This window comes from Podarcis erhardii (genome assembly GCF_964252035.2).
Source record: "Podarcis erhardii genome assembly, chromosome: 11".
Lineage (NCBI taxonomy): Eukaryota > Metazoa > Chordata > Lepidosauria > Squamata > Lacertidae > Podarcis > Podarcis erhardii.
In genome coordinates, this window is record NC_138501.1 from 43,472,126 (window position 1) to 43,489,727 (window position 17,602).

General features: G+C 44.2%; 1 protein-coding gene across 1 annotated transcript in view; it reads right to left on the minus strand.

Moving 5' to 3' along the window:
* Window positions 1–1,260: 1,260 nt before the first annotated feature.
* ONECUT2 (one cut homeobox 2) overlaps window positions 1,261–17,602 on the minus strand; it is an 88,587-nt gene continuing 72,245 nt past the window's right edge. The window contains exon 2 of the mRNA XM_081881543.1: window positions 1,261–8,716. Within this exon, the coding sequence (XP_081737669.1) occupies window positions 8,430–8,716 (287 nt within the window). The 3' untranslated portion in view covers window positions 1,261–8,429. The remainder of the gene's footprint in view (window positions 8,717–17,602) is intronic.

A 17,602-nucleotide genomic window follows, 5' to 3' on the forward strand; every position in this document is an offset into this window, starting at 1 on the left:
AAGTTCATTCTTGGAAGCAGCTACTTTAAGGGTTTCTCTCTTTTTAGGTTTTTTTTATTAGTTTATTATTATTATTATTATTATTTTTTGCTTGTTGTTATTTTATATTTTTTCCCCCAGCTTAAGTTTTTAAAAAGCCACAAAGTTCAGGCAAAGTGTTGCAGTGTCTTGGTTTTTTTTTCTTCTTTAAAAAATCCCCTGTTGTTCCTGAATGCATGGTTTAGACAAAATATTCCTTGCTTGTCCAAAAAGAGAAAAGGAAAAAAGAAAAATCATCATCACTCTGTTGTTCTGACAGCAAATAAGTTGTAGTGCTTTAAGTTGATTTCATAAAAAAAATAAAAATATAAACTATACAAGGGCACCTGCAGTAGATGCTGAATAAGTTAAATAAATAAGTTATATTATGAAGGCTCTTATGTGCCATAATAATAATAATTAAAAAGGTATCCCTCACCGGGGTTTTTTGGTTTCATTATTTTGAGTGAGGTGAGGAGGAATTAAATTAAATAACTTAAGGGTCAATCATTTTATAAAACCATTGAGATTGATTATAAGAAATAAAGCATGCTGCAGTTTGGGGAGAGGGGTTGGGGACTCTCTAATATTTTTGGTACCTTGTCTCCCCGCCCCCCCATGTCTGTAACAGAACTTTACTAATCCTCCCTCCCTCCCTCCCCATTAAATTTATGTGCTAACCTCAGATTTGCATCTAGGATGCACTACGATTCTAGGATTGATAAATAAGGGGGGGGGGAGAGCAAATTAAGTCTAACAAAAAGGCCCAGCCCAGCAGGAAAGGCTCTTGCACACGACCCATTGAAATCTGCGGCAGTAGCATGCATCCATGCTCCTGCACAACTTTGGTTCATTTCAGTGGGACATGTTTGGGAGCACATCCAAGTGGGCCGCAACCAAAATAACCAGCAACGTCATCAAAATAATCACAAAAAGGGTAATCAACAGAAATCTGACCCTACCGTTTTAGCTCCAGCTAAAGTCGCATCTGAAAATCCAAGATGGCGCACTGGCTCCATTGGAACCAACAGAAGCTTTGGTGGGAAGGAAAATTTAACTGGAGCTAAGGCTTTCGGCTTAGGTCTTGATCTCATCAAAGCAAATCTTACGATCGATAACCACCAATATAGCCCCAACATTATCAGGAAAGAAATAAAGGCTTTGAAGATGACTGGCGTAACTTTTAAACAATAGCAAAAATAATAATTCCCATAATAAATATAGAGTAGACCAAGCATAATCTATAAAAAAAATCACAAAATACTTAAATATGGTGACAAGCAAGAAAAACATCAGAATTTTTGTTCCCCCATAGCTATGTCATTGCCCCTTCTCCTCTTTTTTTTTGGGTAAAAAAAAAAGGAGGTTGCTATTCCCGTAAGTCGGTCTGAGCTTTACGTTTTGCTGGTTTTTGTCCTCCGTAGGTCTTTGGATTTAGCTTTAGTTAAGAGAGATCCAGTATAAAGCTATTCAACCGAAGTAATCAAGCACATTCTTTGTTCCTCCACAGATGATTAAACAATATCCAAGGTTTCTTGAAAGTTGAATTCATCTTGGATGTGCCCATGAAAAAAAAACTCCAAGTATAAAAGGTAAGGAAGATGTTGGGATACTATATCGCTATTATTTGGTGGAGCAGAACACACAAAACGAGCAGTACTCAATGCAATTATACAGAAGTTTAAGCCAAGACATCAAAAAAAATTAAAATCTTAACAATGGCTCCCATGTCTCCAAGATGCCCTTGTCATTCGGTGAATGGCAGGTGGCAAAGTTACATAAATGTTTACCAACAGTGCAACTGCAATGAAGGAGATACGGCTGGGACAAGTCAAAATAAGACCACAAGAGGTTAGGAACAGAAGTAATGGGAACAGAGACACTGGAAAACTTCAGAGAAGGAAGAATGTGTGTTATACGTTGAGTAGAAATCACCAGCTAAACTGTTGGCAGCCATTGGTGGAGCTACAAATGGCATGTCAAACATTAACCACTTTCTTTCGTATTCATATAATTAAAACAGAATATGCGTCTCATGCCTGAGTAGATATACCAGATGACAGGATTTGACAGTCTGAGATTATCCCTTTTCACCAATATGACCATTACGCCAGAAATGCTGTCAGAGTTCTCTTTAGAGTAAGACCGCAGGTAAGTCTGAATGCGTGTGTCTATATATGTATATATCCATGTGCAATGGGTACACACACACACACACACACACACACACACACACAATTATGCATAAGGTATATTTTATCAACACTTGGGCACTCCAATCCTAGCAAAGCACAGCTGTAGCAACTTTGATTGTGTGCAATGAATCTGCTCTCCACACGAACTCTTTCTCCTCATCCCTAGGGATTCCTGTTCTGGTGCTTTGCCTTCCAGGGCTTGCCGTGTGTGTGTGTGTGTGTGTACACATGTGCACACACACATAATGCCAGTGCTGACCTCAGGAATGTAGTTCAATGCTGATGAATACTTTTGATGTTTCGGACTATGTGAAAAAACCCAATGAGATACATGCTCTATTGTTCTAAGTTTAATCTCTCTCTCTCTCTCTCTCTCCCTCTCTCTCTCTCTCTCTCTCTCTCTCAAACCTGGAGTAAATGGAAGACCTAATGTGTGATGATAAGCAAAAGCCACATCTCTGACTTGTCCCCAGGTAGCAGGGGGCTAAGGATCTCTATAGGAAGTTCCTCTGCATTTTCCCAAACTACCTTTCATGGGATTTTTAGGGGAAGCCCACTATAAATTTGTAATGTAGGTATGCCTTCCTGCAGGGATGGGGAGCCTCAGTTTTGCTGGATGGGAGTGATGGATTTCTCACAATAGCTGCAGGGCCACAGGTTTCCCATTCCTGGCTGACTGCTTTGCCAGTGCAATCCTATACACATCTACTCAAAAGTAGGTCACACTGAGTTAAATGGCACTTTCTCCCAAGTAGGCGAATGTAGGATTGCAGCCTAAACCTTTTGCCATGTAAAATATTTTCACGCGGATTTTGCTTGGGTAGAAAGGGAGGTCCTAGTTAAGAAGAACATAGTCAAAATGCAGAGCTCTTGCATCAAGTGGATCGTTTGTACTGGGCTGTTGCTCAGTACAATACCAGCAATTATCCTGAGCCCTGGTGCCTCTAAGTGCTTGGATAAAACTGAATTCCACTCCCCTTAACATGCATAATCTGTGTCTTCCACATTTCTTGTTTTTAAACTAGATTTCCTGTTGTCGTTGACTGTGACTTCTTTGCCTGCATATAACAGAAATGGGGTGTGGGGTCTTTCATGACTTGTGACTCGCAGAGATTACAAGCCTCTTTGGACAGCAATCTTAGCACTGAGATGTTTATAATGTTGTCTAGCCTTTCCATAGATAACTGAGTGCTTTCTGCCCATTGCTTGTCTGTATGGTATGGCTGCAATTGGATTTTGTCCGCACCTTTGACAGAGGATGGCGGGATTTGTTCTGATACTGTCTCAGTGGGTGGTTCTAGCTCAGGGTTTTCCAAACTTTGGTCTCCAGATGTTTTGGGAATACATTTCCTATCATCCCTGACCTGCTAGCTAGGGATGATGGGAGTTGTAGTCCCAAAACATCTGGAGGGCCAAGCCTGGGAAACCCTGTTCTAGCTCAAGGAATAGGGGAGCACTTAGTTATCCCTGCCTTACCAGTTATGTGTGTGTACTGTCATGCCAGTGCGTGGGGTGGGGGCAGGTAAATGTGGAGGGAATCTCCCTACCCCTTTGCTTGAAAGTTTGTAACACCAATGCAAGATACTCTTTGGACAAAGGCGGACTTCTGCAATTTAGGAAATCCCTCCTGTTGCAGCCGTTTACACTGATGCAAAGACTCTGCAAGTGACTGAGTGTAACGAAACCTTTTCCCTGTAGCATCTATGGCAGACATCCCCAAACTCAGCCCTCCAGATGTTTTGGGACTACAACTCCCATCATCCCTAGCTAACAAGACCAGTGGTCAGGGATGATGGGGACTGTAGTCCCAAAACATCTGGACTGATCTATGGGGATGCCTGATCTATGGTATCAATTGACAGGATTGGAGCACAGGCCATGCTCCCTAAAAAAATGATCCAGAAACATCTTCTGCAGTCCAGAGTGTGTCTGATGGTGTGAGCACCTGGATATTAAAAAAAATAATTCCCACATTCACCAACAACTGGAAAAAAGGCAATATAAATGGATTCTAGACCAGCGGCATTCAATCTGTGTCACTCTAGGGTTCCTGGGAAGTCTTATCAGGGCTTCCTGGATACCTAAGAGCAGCCAGCATGGCAGACAAGCATTCCGAGAAAGACAGCTTGCTTATCGCTGCTAATGTTTCCCTGCAATGTACACACAGCCACAGGGGAAGGGGCGGCTGTAATATAGGGCACACTCTCAGTTCATGCAGGGCAAGAGTGAGGCCTGACAGTCTTGGCCAGTGAGCTGCTTAAACTGACTTTGCTGCCTAGGAAGTCCCCCAGAATCACCCATCTCTCTCTGGCAAGCAAAGGAAAAACAGAGAGCAGTATTTGAAGAGGTTGGAAATGACCTTTTGCTCTTCAGCTGAAGTACCGTGTTCATCCCAATTAGACGTCTGAGACATATGAGCAAATCAAATGCAAGAATGAATCGACAGCATTGCATAAGTGAACATTCCTGAATAGAACATGACCCAAGATGCAAAGTGTGGATCTTATTTTGGAGGGATGGGCCACATCTGCTGATGCCTGGATTTGACCATACCCAGACTTTCACATGGACCTCGTGATCCTTTTCATTTGCACAAGAGGCTTTGCAAAACTCACTCAGTGTTGATGTTCTGTGACCATTGAGAAGCCACTGTGGCTATGGTTGGACCTCAAGCCAGGCTTTCAGTTTCTGCCATGGCAATTCTTAAAATAATTAGAAGGGGAAATTTAGGTTTTTGGCTCCAAGACTTTTTGGGCCAACACTCCCTTCTGATATAAGCAAAATCCACCTCTCACACCAAAGCACTTTGGAATGAATTTTGGGTGCTTTTCCTTTAGATCTTCAGGTTAGGATTTGAAAAGACGTTTCATCTTGAACTCTTTCTCATGGAAGAATCCAAGTTTGTTCTACAGGTGAAACAGTTCCAAATTCTTTCCTACAATGAAGTTAATCATAACCACCCTGTTATTGTTATAGCGATGGATCTGAGCTGAGAGCTTAGTCCAGAATTGTTTTTTTAAAAAGAAGGGGAGAGTTTTGCTACAAAAGTCTGGCAATACTAGCAACAATTTTAATGGGTGTGGATGATACTGGCAAGTCAACATCTCCAGCTCCTCATCCAGTTAAGTTACTGATTCCCAAACAGTAACACCCCACAGAGGAGTTGGAGGTGTCTTACGGGTGGTTCCCCTTTGAAGTGGGGTGACTGAAGGTGGATTTTGCATATAGCCGTTATGAAAATTTCATTACTAGCTCGAATTAACAGAATGCAGGCTCTCGATGGAGACAGAATACCATTGGTGGGTCCGCAATATTGAAAAAGTCACCAAGAACAGTGTTTCTCAACCAGGGTGGTGGTGTGTTATTACTTAATACGCTTTCAATATTCTGGGTTCCCCAAAGGAAGGATTACCACTCCACTCACATTGATGACTGAGAAGGATAGAGTCATGCATCTCTGATGTTATATGTCCAGTTCCTGAGTTCAGAGAGGGAGTTCTCCCAGGAAGAGTGAATGTATATGAATCTGAGGGAAGAAGCTGTATACCGTGGATGAATCAGAGCTGTATACTGTGTGAGCAGGAGCTAGGCACAGGATTGTTTGGGCCTGCTTGGTGGTGTGGGGACCAAAGAGCTAGAAGGTCTAGAAGGTCTATGATTTTCTAATTTGAGAAACACTGGTCTGGTGGGAAGATCTGGACCTGAGTGGTCAAGACTTAATGGCCATGTGCAGGACACTGGATAGTGAAGTTAAACTGCCCAAAGATCTGACAAAGAACTAACTATTCACTGTCTGGATTATATGTGTCAGGCTCCTTTCCAACAGTATGAGTTTCCTCAAGTATGAAACAAGAACACATACCATTCATTTGCATTCACAAAAGTTGTCCTCTGACCCCTGTCTCCCAGGTTATCATTTAAAAATCACATAACATATGCAACCCCACTGAGCCAAAATTATCATTTAAAGAGTAAGATGCTTCTCCACTCCACACACACACAACATCGGGTTGGAGAAGATCCATTAGCTTAGTATCCCAACATCTTATACTTGGAGCCCATGGAATCCTTTGGAAGATTCCACGTGAGAGCAGAAATTGGAAAAAAAGAAAAGAACTTTTTAATATTAAAAAGAAAAATATCATCCTTTTTGTGTGTTTGTTTTTTGTTGCTCAAAAGAAACAGAATCAATTTACCTTTGCACAGATCAATCGTGCTATACGCATATTAGCTGTGCAAGGGGGGGAAGAATGAACTGAACTAAAAGTCGTGAGAAATCCTCATCTTTGGTATTGTAGCTGTTGAGGTCTCGGTTGCTCTGTTCCTTGTTCTTTTGAAAAAACTGCATAGGCACAAATTAAAGACAATCTTCAACTTTAAGATTACTGAGTTGTCAAAATGAAGCAGCAATCCCCATTGGCTTTTCCATTCGTTTCCTTTCTTGTCAACCCTTTCTTTGAACTCTGCTTCCTAAAAATGTCCCAAGATGTCTGTCAAAACACAGTGTGTTAGCATTGGTTTGTTTCCTGACGTGCTTCCTTGGTTTGGTTTTTTTATTTTTTTATTTAAATTATTATTCATTTCTTTATTTTTTTTCCCCCTAAATGGAACAGTTTGTTGCAGAAGAAGTAGGTGCAGAAAAAGTTTCTTTGGTTTCGATTAAGTAGTACATAAAAGAGTCTCAAGTGTCTTTAAAGGATCGTTACAGCATTTGGCTTGCTTTTGAACACTCAAGCGGTGTTCCAAGGAATGGGGGGCTATTCACTGGTGAATATGCACATTGAGTGACCATAGCAATTCTGATGAGAAAGATGGCGTGTGTTGTGTGTGGGTATCCTTAGGTGAACACTGTACCCTAGTGAGATTAAAAGTTATCTTTGATGCTTCACTTGAGAACACTGTTTCTTTCAGCTCACTGGACAGGTGGACTGGAATAGAGCTGTACATTGACTGGTGTTTACTTCTAACATATTCAAAACCTGACTACACTGATGACAAGGACAATGGCGATGACAATGACGTTGGAAAATGGCAAGTTATAATGGTCTTTGGCTTGCAATATCCTGCATCTTTGGTGTGTTGCATTCTTACATGAAGTGGTGGGTGGGATGCTTTTTATCCATGGAAGAGACTTGGAGTAAGTGCTCCAGTGGTCAGTGAAGTTATGAAGGCATTGGCTTTATTTTCCTTCCTGGAAACACCAACTAACTCAAACACAGAATGGATGTGGCCCCAAAAATAATAATAATAAAATAAATAAGTGAGGGGATGAAATTGGATGTCTCATAACTGTTAAGGACATATTCACCATTAGTGGTTTTTTTTTTTTAAATATAAAATAAAGTCTAGAGCGTTTCAAGTGTTGCATTTGCTCTGTCTGTGGTAGCATCTTAATCTGGCTTCCTGAGTGTGTGTCTGCACTATGTACAAATAGAAATTGTGAAGACCTGCAAAAGTGTGCTTGAAACCAATGTGTTCGCTAACACCCCCTAACTCCGAGCACGTCTTGTAAGAACAGGCAAAGAGTCCAGAGCTGTTCCTGTTTTCTGGTGTCTTTGTGCTTGATAGTTTGGGTTCAAGGGAACCGAATCGTACTGATCCAAGACCTTATCTCCATTGACATTCCCCCCCCTTAAGAGAAAGCAAGTCGGATAGTTCTGAAAATGTTTAACGTAACAATGCCTGAGTTTCTAAAATAAACCCCCCATGTTCTTAGGTCTAGATTAAGTTTGTGCTCAGTACTTGTATGTTTCAATGCTTGTGAGCTTTGGTATAGTAGTGTGGAGAAACTAAGCATGTTGGAAACAAAATAGGCCCAGTGTCTTTGGATTTCCTTTGGTAAACAAATCTTAGCAAAGTTGATGCTGTCTTGTTGACCGATTCCTTGGCCCTCGAAGCTGATGAATATTTTCAGCTTCCATTGGCTCTGTCATGATAACCCTGGATTAATTTGGGTCATGCACGACCTACTTCTGTTTCAGACATGCTTAGTCTTGCCTTTTAATGTATTTTTGACCTGCACATATATTTTTCAAAAAGAAGAAAACCCTAAAAAACCATTGAAATAAAATTAAAATGCCCTGTGTTGTAAATCAGTATTACTGTTTTAAGAGGTTTGTGCTTTCATATCACCAGTGAAGGGCCCCAGGAAGAATCCATTCCTTTTCATATATATATATTAGTTGAGTTGTGCCCAATTTAGATTCTGATTTTCGATCATGCTTTGGTACAAGTGGTGGAGGTTGAGGAGGGCCCCCCGGTGCTCAGATCATCCTGCCATTTTTCGAGGCTCCGCCTCCTAGCATTCATGAAGAAGTTACTGACAGTGGTAAGTTCCAAGCCCAGCTGCTGAGAGATGGTGATCTGCATTTCTTTGGACGGACGTTTGTTCTCTTTGAAGATGGCAAAAAGTGTTCTGCGTTGGAGATCAGTGAAAACCAGACGAGATTTCTTCTGGGAGTTGTTCCTATCTTTGTTTGGTTCTTGTTCTTTGCGTTTGCATGCTTAGGAAAGAGAAACAGAGAGAGGAGAGAGAGAAAAAAGAATCAATGCATGCATAAGTACCATTCAACTGAGCAGGTGATACATTGAAAACATTGATGAAGCTGTAGAGTAGATGTAAACTGTTAAACTTTTATTGTGCAAATTGCAGAAACGTCAATATCCAACCTGCCCAGGCCCATCTTTCTTGACTGGGAGTGACTAATGCAGGCGAAGTGCATAGTAAAAACCATCTCCGTTAATACAGAGTGTGTAATTAACCGGGTTGGCATTAGCATATAGGCAGACTACCATGGCTCTGCCCCTAGGTATGGAGGAGAAACTGCTCACAATTCAAAGGGAACCTACCCTTTTCTGTACTTTCCAAAACAATACGCAAATAGCCATCCTTCGGAATTTGCACTCCTCTGAATTTTGCAGCAGTGAATTCTCCAGCCAAGTAATGTGTAAAGGTAAAGGGACCCCTGACCATTAGGTCCAGTTGTGGCTGACTCTGGGGTTGCAGCGCTCATCTCGCTTTACTGGCCAAGGAAGCCGGCGTACAGCTTCCGGGTCATGTGGCCAGCATGACTAAGCCACTTCTGGTGAACCAGAGCAGCGCATGGAATCGCCGTTTACCTTCCCGCCGGAGCGGTACCTATTTATCTACTTGCACTTTGACGTGCTTTCGAACTGCTAGGTTGGCAGGAGAAGTAATGTGTTCAAGAAGCATATCAAAATAATAATAATAATAATAATAATAAATTTTATTTATATCCCGCCCTCCCCAGCCGAAGCCGGGCTCAGGGCGGCTAACAACACTAAAACAATACAACATTATAAAACATTATAAAAATGAGTTTAAAACAAAATTAATGGCAACCATAAGCTAAAGTCTTGAAAAGATTGCCAAAGGAGGGAGTCAGGCTGCGCCCTAACAAAAGGCCAGGTGGAACAGCTCTGTCTTGCAGGCCCTGCGGAAAGATGTCAAGTCCTGCAGGGCCCTTGTCTCTTGTGACAGAGCGTTCCACCAGGTTGGAGCCGCAGCCGAAAAAGCCCTGGCTCTGGTTGAGGCCAGCCTAACCTCTCTGTGGCTTGGGACCTTCAAGGTGTTTTTATTTGAAGACCGTAAGTTCCTCTGTGGGGCATACCAGGAGAGGCGGTCCCGTAGGTACGAGGGCCCTAGGCCGTATAGGGCTTTGAAGGTTAAAACCAGCACCTTAAACCTGATCCTGTACTCCACCGGGAGCCAGTGCAGCTTGTATAGCACCGGATGAATGTGATCTCTAAGCGAAGACCCCGTAAGGAGTCTCGCTGCGGCATTCTGCACCCGTTGGAGTTTCTGGGTCAGTCTCAAGGGCAGCCCCACGTAGAGCGAGTTACAATAATCCAGTCTGGAGGTGACCGTCGCGTGGATCACAGTGGCTAGGTCAGGGCGAGAGAGGTAAGGAGCCAACTGCTTAGCTTGGCGGAGATGAAAAAATGCCGCCTTTGTTATAGCTGCAATCTGCGCCTCCATAGAGAGGGAGGTATCGAAGATTACACCCAAACTCTTAACGGATGGTGCTGGCACTAATTGCACCCCCGCAAGAGATGGGAGTTGCCCCCTCAGTCCCAAGTCGTCCCGTCCCAGCCAGAGGACCTCTGTCTTCGAAGGATTTAACTTCAACCGGCTCCCACGAAACCATCCAGCCACAGCCTCCAAGCATCTGATCAGTGTGTCTGGGGCCGAGTCCGGGTGGCCGTCCATCAACAGATAGAGTTGGGTGTCATCAGCATACTGATGGCAGCCCAGCCCAAAACTCCGGACAAGCTGGGCGAGGGGGCGCATAAAGATGTTAAAAAGCATCGGGGAGAGTATTGCACCCTGGGGCACACCACACACCAAGGAGTGGCGGGATGACAATTCCCCCCCAAGCGCCACCCTCTGTCCCCGACCAGAGAGAAACGAGCGCAGCCATTGAAGGACTGTGCCCTGGATCCCCACGTCGGCAAGGCGGTGGTCTAGGAGTTCGTGATCGACCATGTCGAAGGCTGCTGACAGGTCTAGAAGAATCAGCAGCCCCGACCCGCCTCGATCCAGCTGCCTGCGGAGATCATCTGTTAGGGCGACCAGAGCCGTCTCGGTCCCATGACCAGCGCGGAAGCCGGACTGGAATGGATCCAGAGCTGATGTTTCATCCAGAAACCTACCAAGCTGTTCAGCAACCGCTCTCTCAATCACCTTACCCAGGAATGGAAGATTCGAAACCGGGCGGTAATTGGATAGATCTAAAGGATCTAATGATGTTTTCTTTAAGAGCGGGCGCACCACTGCCTCCTTCAGTTCCCCTGGGAATACATACAAAAGTGAATTGTTTTCGCGGAAACTGCATTGCAGAAATGTGTATATTAGGCAAATTTGATGAATCGCACAATTTCAGTTTCTCATTTTTCCAGCCTCAAGTTCAGTTATCCAGATTTGCACATTAGTTTGTGGTTGGCTTGTTTTTGTTTTTTTTAAAAAAGTCATTGTGAAAATTCAACAGCATTTTAGTGTACAGTGGTACCTTGGTTTGCAAACAGTCTGGTTTGCATACATTTTGGTTTATAAACACGTCAAACCTGGAAGTGCATGTCCCGGTTTGTAAACTTTTTTTTGGATTACAACGCATTTTTTCGGGATTACGACAAAAAAAAATGTGGAGGTCCCATTGGTGAAAGCGCACCTTGGGTTACAACCTGTTTTGGTTTACAAACGGACCTCCAGAATGGATTATGGTTGTAAACCAAGGTACCACTGTATTTTTTTCTCTAATGTGCCCATTCTTATCCAATTTCCCCTAATGTAATGCATTTTGCATGTCCTTTTCACCAATATGTGCATTTCTCCCCACACTTCTTGGTGGGAGAGCTGCATTGCAAAATTGGGAGAAGTATGAATTTTTAAGGGCGGCTGCATTTCAGTTTTGTGTATTGATTCAGAAAGTGTGGATTTAAAAGGTCCACCTTTACATGTGAGCCAAATCAAAATTCCTCCTTCCAAACAAGCTTGTTCCATCCTCCATGTGACAGCCCTTAAGATATTTTGTGGCTATAATATCTCAGTCTCCTCTTTCCCAGACTAAACATACCCAACTCCCTCAACCATTCCTTGGTTTCCAGACCCTTAACCATCTTGGTTGCCTTCCTCTGCACATGTTCCAGTTTGTCAATACAGTGGTGCCCCGCAAGACGAACGCCTCGCAAGACGGAAAACCCGCTAGATGAAAGGGTTTTCCGTTTTGGAGGCGCTTCGCAAAACGAATTTCCCTATGGGCTTCCTTCGCAAGACGAAAGCCCATAGGGAAATCTCCGGGACAGCGGGGAAGAGCAGCGCCTCTTCCTCACTGTCCTCGGACCTCCTCCGAAGGCTGGCGGTGGGGCGGAGAGACCTCCTACCGCCGCCAGCCTTCGGAAGGCTGCTCCGAAGGCTGGCGGTGGGGCGGAGAGACCTCCTCCCGCCGCCAGCCTTTGGAAGGCTGTCCTGAAGACTTGCGGTGGGAGGAGGGTTTTCCTTCCCACCGCCAACTTTCAGAATGCTGTTCTAAATGTTGGCGTGGGGAGGAAAAACCCTCCTCCCACCGCAAGCCCCGGGAACAGAGGAGAAGCGCTGCGCGCCTTCCCCTCTGTTCCCGTACCTTCTCCGCACCGCCAGCCTGGCAAGCGGTCTCCATAGGAACGCATTAATTGATTTTCAATGCATTCCTATGGGAAACCGTGCTTCGCAAGACGAAAAACTCGCAAGAAGAAAAAACTTGCGGAACGAATTAATTTCGTCTTGCGAGGCACCACTGTATCCTATTTAAATTGTGGAGCCCAAAGTTGGACACTGTACTCCAGGTTGGGTCTGACCAAGGCAGAATAGAGTGGGACTATTACATCCCTTGATCTGGCCCCTGAACTTCCATTCATGCATCCTAAAATAGCATTAGCATTTAAAATTAAATTTATATACTGCCCTTATAGGGCAGCTTGCAACATAAAAACACATAACATATAAAGACATAAAAACACATGCAAACAAAAACATTAACTCAACCTGCCCACCCCGACACATTTAAAAGTGTGTTAAATCCCAATCACTGATTTCTATGGACAGATTCACATCTTCCTCACAATCTTAAATGAAAGCTGGGCATTCACAGATTCATGGAAACGAACACGGAGAAATCTATGTGCAAAACAAACTGAAAAAGCGGGTCTTACAATGGATTGTGTTAATCCCTTGGGAAGAATTACCGCAGTTAAATCATTGTATTTCCAAAAGATAAAGCTATTAGTGTTGGCTTACGCTACTGATTCCTTCCTCCGCCCCCAAAATTAGGAGACCTGATTATCTGAACGCTGTAGGATATATTCCCAAACGGAAGCATTTCGCTCTTTTCTTGCAAGGTCTCTTCAGGAGACATGCTTCTCTGCCTGATTCCTACAGCTGTGGGTTTGTTGTCCCTCAAATCCAGCCCTGTGTTAGGCTGCAATCCTAATGCCACTTACTCAGGAGTAAGCCCCACTGAATTCAACAGGTAAAAGGTAAAGGACCCCTGGACAGTTAAGTCCAGTCAAAGGCGACTATGGGGTTGCGGCGCTCATCTCGCTTTCAGGCCAAGGGAGCTGATGTTTGTCCACAGACAGCTTTCCAGGTCATGTGGCCAGCATGATTATACCGCTTTTGGCGCAACGGAACACCGCGACGGAAACCAGAGTGCACAGAAACACTGTTTACGTGGTACCTATTTATCTGCTTGCACTGGCGTGCTTTCAAACTGCTAGGTTGGTAGGAGCTGGGACAGAGCAACGGGAGCTCACTTTGTTGCAGGGTTTCGAACCACTGACCTTCTGATCGGCAAGCCCAAGAGGCTCAGCGCCACCTGCATCCCTATCCAACAGTACTTACTTGTGACTTGCTGTGGTTATAACTGGCAGCCTTGGGGCTCCTCCAGATGATCTGTTTATTAGGCATTCATGCAGATAGCTTATGCAGAGGTTAGACTATGTCTGGTAATTAAAGGTAAAGGTAAAGGGACCCCTGACATTTAGGTACAGTCGTGGCTGACTCTCGGGTTGCGGCGCTCATCTCGCTTTATTGGTTGTGGGGGCCAGCGTACAGCTTCCGGGTCATGTGGCCATCATGACTAAGCTGCTTCTGGCGAACCAGAGCAGCGCACGGAAACGCCGTTTACCTTCCCGCCGGAGCAGTACCTATTTATCTACTTGCACTTTGATGTGCTTTCGAACTGCTAGGTTGGCAGGAGCAGGGACCGAGCAACGGGAGCTCACCCCGTCACGGGGATTCGAACCGCTGACCTTCTGATCAGCAAGTCCTATGCTCTGTGGTTTAACCCACAGCATTTATTCTGATTTGTTTGCAGAGCAGTTACATGACAATGAGAAGCGGCTATCCTGATTTGCTTGCAAGGTGTTTGTACGCCTTCCTGTTCATCATTCATTCATCATTTTTCTAAGCTAAAAAAAGCATGCTTTTAAAATAGTAGTGAATCTGTTGCACTAGAGCCCCAGAGCACTTTAAAGTGCTTTAATTGCACAAACCTAGTATGCTCTCAAATCCCTCCTACAAAATAGTGATGGTACAGAGGCGGCCTAATCTGGAAGGCAAAATATAGCATATTCTTGAAGCAAGTGAAAACGACTGTGAAATGAATCCAGAACAAATAACTCTTTTAGCATAGCGGGTCAGACAATCTTGACCTAATATTTTATATCTACTCCCATGAACTCTACAGTACTATATTTCCTGCTCCGCTCGGCAGTACTATGCTGAGTAAATGCAACATTAATCTGCTAAGTTAATGCACATGGTTGGAGACAAAGCTGAGCCAACATAATTCTCCTCCCCTCCTTGTTTTGAGCGTGGAAAGGCCTTGCCAAATGCACATTTGCAGAACTGAAGTTCCCTGGATGAAATGTGGAAAGCCCGTGTGGAACATCTACATCAGGGATGGTCAGACTTGGCCCTCCAGCTGTTTTGGGACTACAGTTCCCATCATCACTGACCACTGGTCCTGTTAGCTAGGGATGATGGGAGTTGTAGTACCAAAACAGCTGGAGGGCCAAGTTTAGCCATGCCTGATCTACATGTATTTCAAAACAAAACAAAACAATGCCCTTTGAGAAACTGTTTAGGTTCAGTTTAGACACTAGCAGGGCAAACCAAACCTCATTTGCACATGGCTAGGGTTGGTTTGGACTGGGTTAAAGTGTTCCTCTGTTGGGTCTCGGTGTCAGCCTTCTAACATCACTGGGCATGCTGCTGCCTTTTATACACATGCGTGCACATGATTCATCCATGAAAATGGCAGGAAAGAACTGTCTGCTGGAATGCCACCCCAAATCCTGCCCCATGGTATGATGTGTGACAAATGTGAAGAAATTACACCATGGAACTCCTACAACATTCTGGCTTAACGAGGTTGCAAATATTTCTTTTTCTTTTCTGGAAGCAATCATCATGAAAATGAGTGCAACACATCTGCTAGAGTTCAAGGAGTGTCTTTTGTGCAAAATATCACATAAAGTGCAGGAAACATCAGGTGTGGAACTGGGGAAATGGAATGAATGCTGTGTGAATGCAGCCTTAGGCTGCTTGTTGAAAGGGGGAACTCTTCAGCAGCTGCCCAAAAGACAACAGATAGCGTCTTTCTAATATTCAAGGGGAGGGAATTCCAAGGGCAGTAGATGCCACAACACTAAAGGCCTGGTTCCTATATTTTATGGAATGAACCTTCTGATAAGATCTGCAGGAGGTCTTCCCCTGCTGTGACCGATTGGGCTGGATCAGGTGGAGGAAGCATGTCTGCAGCAAGTGTTTAGGTGCAGGATTCCCCACCCAGCTAAAAATGGGCCCAAGGCAGATTGTTTCTACATGATGATGATGATGATGATGATGATGATGATGTGTGCTCACCCTAACTGGATAGGAATAACAGGCCCATCAACAATCCCAATTTCACCATCCTGGCTCCTGATTGGATGTCCTATTTTTGATGCCAAGTTCTCGTGTGAGTCAGCTGGCTCCCGTGAGATCTTGGCACCAAAATATATGCATCCTCATCCCTTGATAAGACTCAGTTCTATGACTCTTATGACTCCAGACCTTAGGAATAACAACAGCAACAACTCTGCCCTCATCTCATGCTTAGTTGCTGTTTTCCCTGATGAGAGCCAGTGCAGGACAAAGCAAAGTCAGGGGCTGGAAGCAAATGGGACAGCAGCAGGACATGGCGCTGGGATAAGGGACTGTCCCGCCAAATAAGGGACGCTTGACAGCTATGCTCTGGAATCTACTGGATTTTTCCGTGTATAAGACGCCCCCTTTTTGGGGGGGCGGTTGCCAATAATCCCTCACCCGCCTGACCACCACTGCAAATTGCACATCTCGACAAGGTGACCAATTGTCTGCCCACTTGCCACCATCAGCTGCCAATCGCCCGCCATATTGCCGCAGCAGCAGCCAATCGCAAGCAGGCCTTGCCACAGCCACCAATCACCCACCCAATTGCCAATTGGATTCTCCAATTCGCGAATGCCACCAATCGCCCGTTCCTCACCTACACTATCCGTGTATAAGACAACACCCTTATAAAACATTGTTTTATACATGGAAAAATAAGGGTATTTTCACGGTCAACTCAGGCTTCAAACATGTGAAGTCCTACTGAAGGCAAGAGTACCTCTGAGCATATGAAGAGCACTTTGCCTGCACCACTGAGCAATTACACCTCCAAGATGAGTGGTAAGGACATCCTAAATGACAACGTTGTGGCTTTTATCAAGTTTCTTTTTTATTTTATTTTACTTACAGTGGGACTGCCTTATAATGTTCTCAGAGCAGTCCACAAGAAGAAATAAAACAACCTAAAAGTCACAAAACCCACACAGAGTTGGAAGGGACTCAAAGGGTCGTCTAGTCAAAAACCCCAACCCTCAACAAATGTCAGCAGCAATATGCTCTTTTGCTAAGAATAAAAATGGTTCATGTCTAAAACTCATTTAAAAGGCCTGGGGAAATAAAAAAGGTATTCACCAGACACCTGAAAGTGCCAGATGAGCCTGATATTGCAAAATGAGGGGCCACCACTGAAAAAGACCTTGCTCCATTGCCGTTGTTCCTAGTTGTACTTTTCATGAGGCAGGAGCTCAGAGAGGCTTTTTTAAAGGTTCTAATACCCCCCCCCCCAGTCTTAAACTGTGTGTATGTGGAATAATTACTGGTTTAATAGGGTCGTATGAGATTTCTTCCCCAACCTCAACACTCCCCCCCCCCATTTCTTTTTGCTTCACTTAGGTTATTTATTTATGATGCCTTTCTCCAATATGGTCCCGCAAAAAGCCAAGAGAAGTTACGGAATATGATCAGGAGCTCTTACCTTTTCACTGTAGTTCCTAAAAGGTTTTTTGGGAGGTTATTTTATCACATCACTAATTCATGGCCTTATCCTTCTCAGTAGCGAACAATAAATAATGCAAAGGTTGAATGCGTCTCAATGCGATTCGGTAAATACTTTCCTCCAGCTGTTAAGTTTGCTCTGGAAAAGGAATTGTGGGGGGTCTTCTCTGCCCCCCTCATCTCCCCTTGCCCCAATCACTGAATTTGAAATCACATCTCATGGCCAGCGCCACGCTACACACCAGAAATACATGTTCAGCGAAGCATGTGAAATTTGCACGAGGAATCTTGAGGGTTTGTTTCCGGGCAGACTGTAGAGTGCGCTGGGATTGAGGCAGGAATATTTGAGGATAGAAGCACAATAAATTACCTTGTGATGAGCCTAACACACATAGTATTGTCCACACTGACTGACAGCAGCTCTCCAAAGTTTCAGGCAGGAGTCCCTCCAACCCTACCAGGAGATGCTGGAGGAATGAACCTG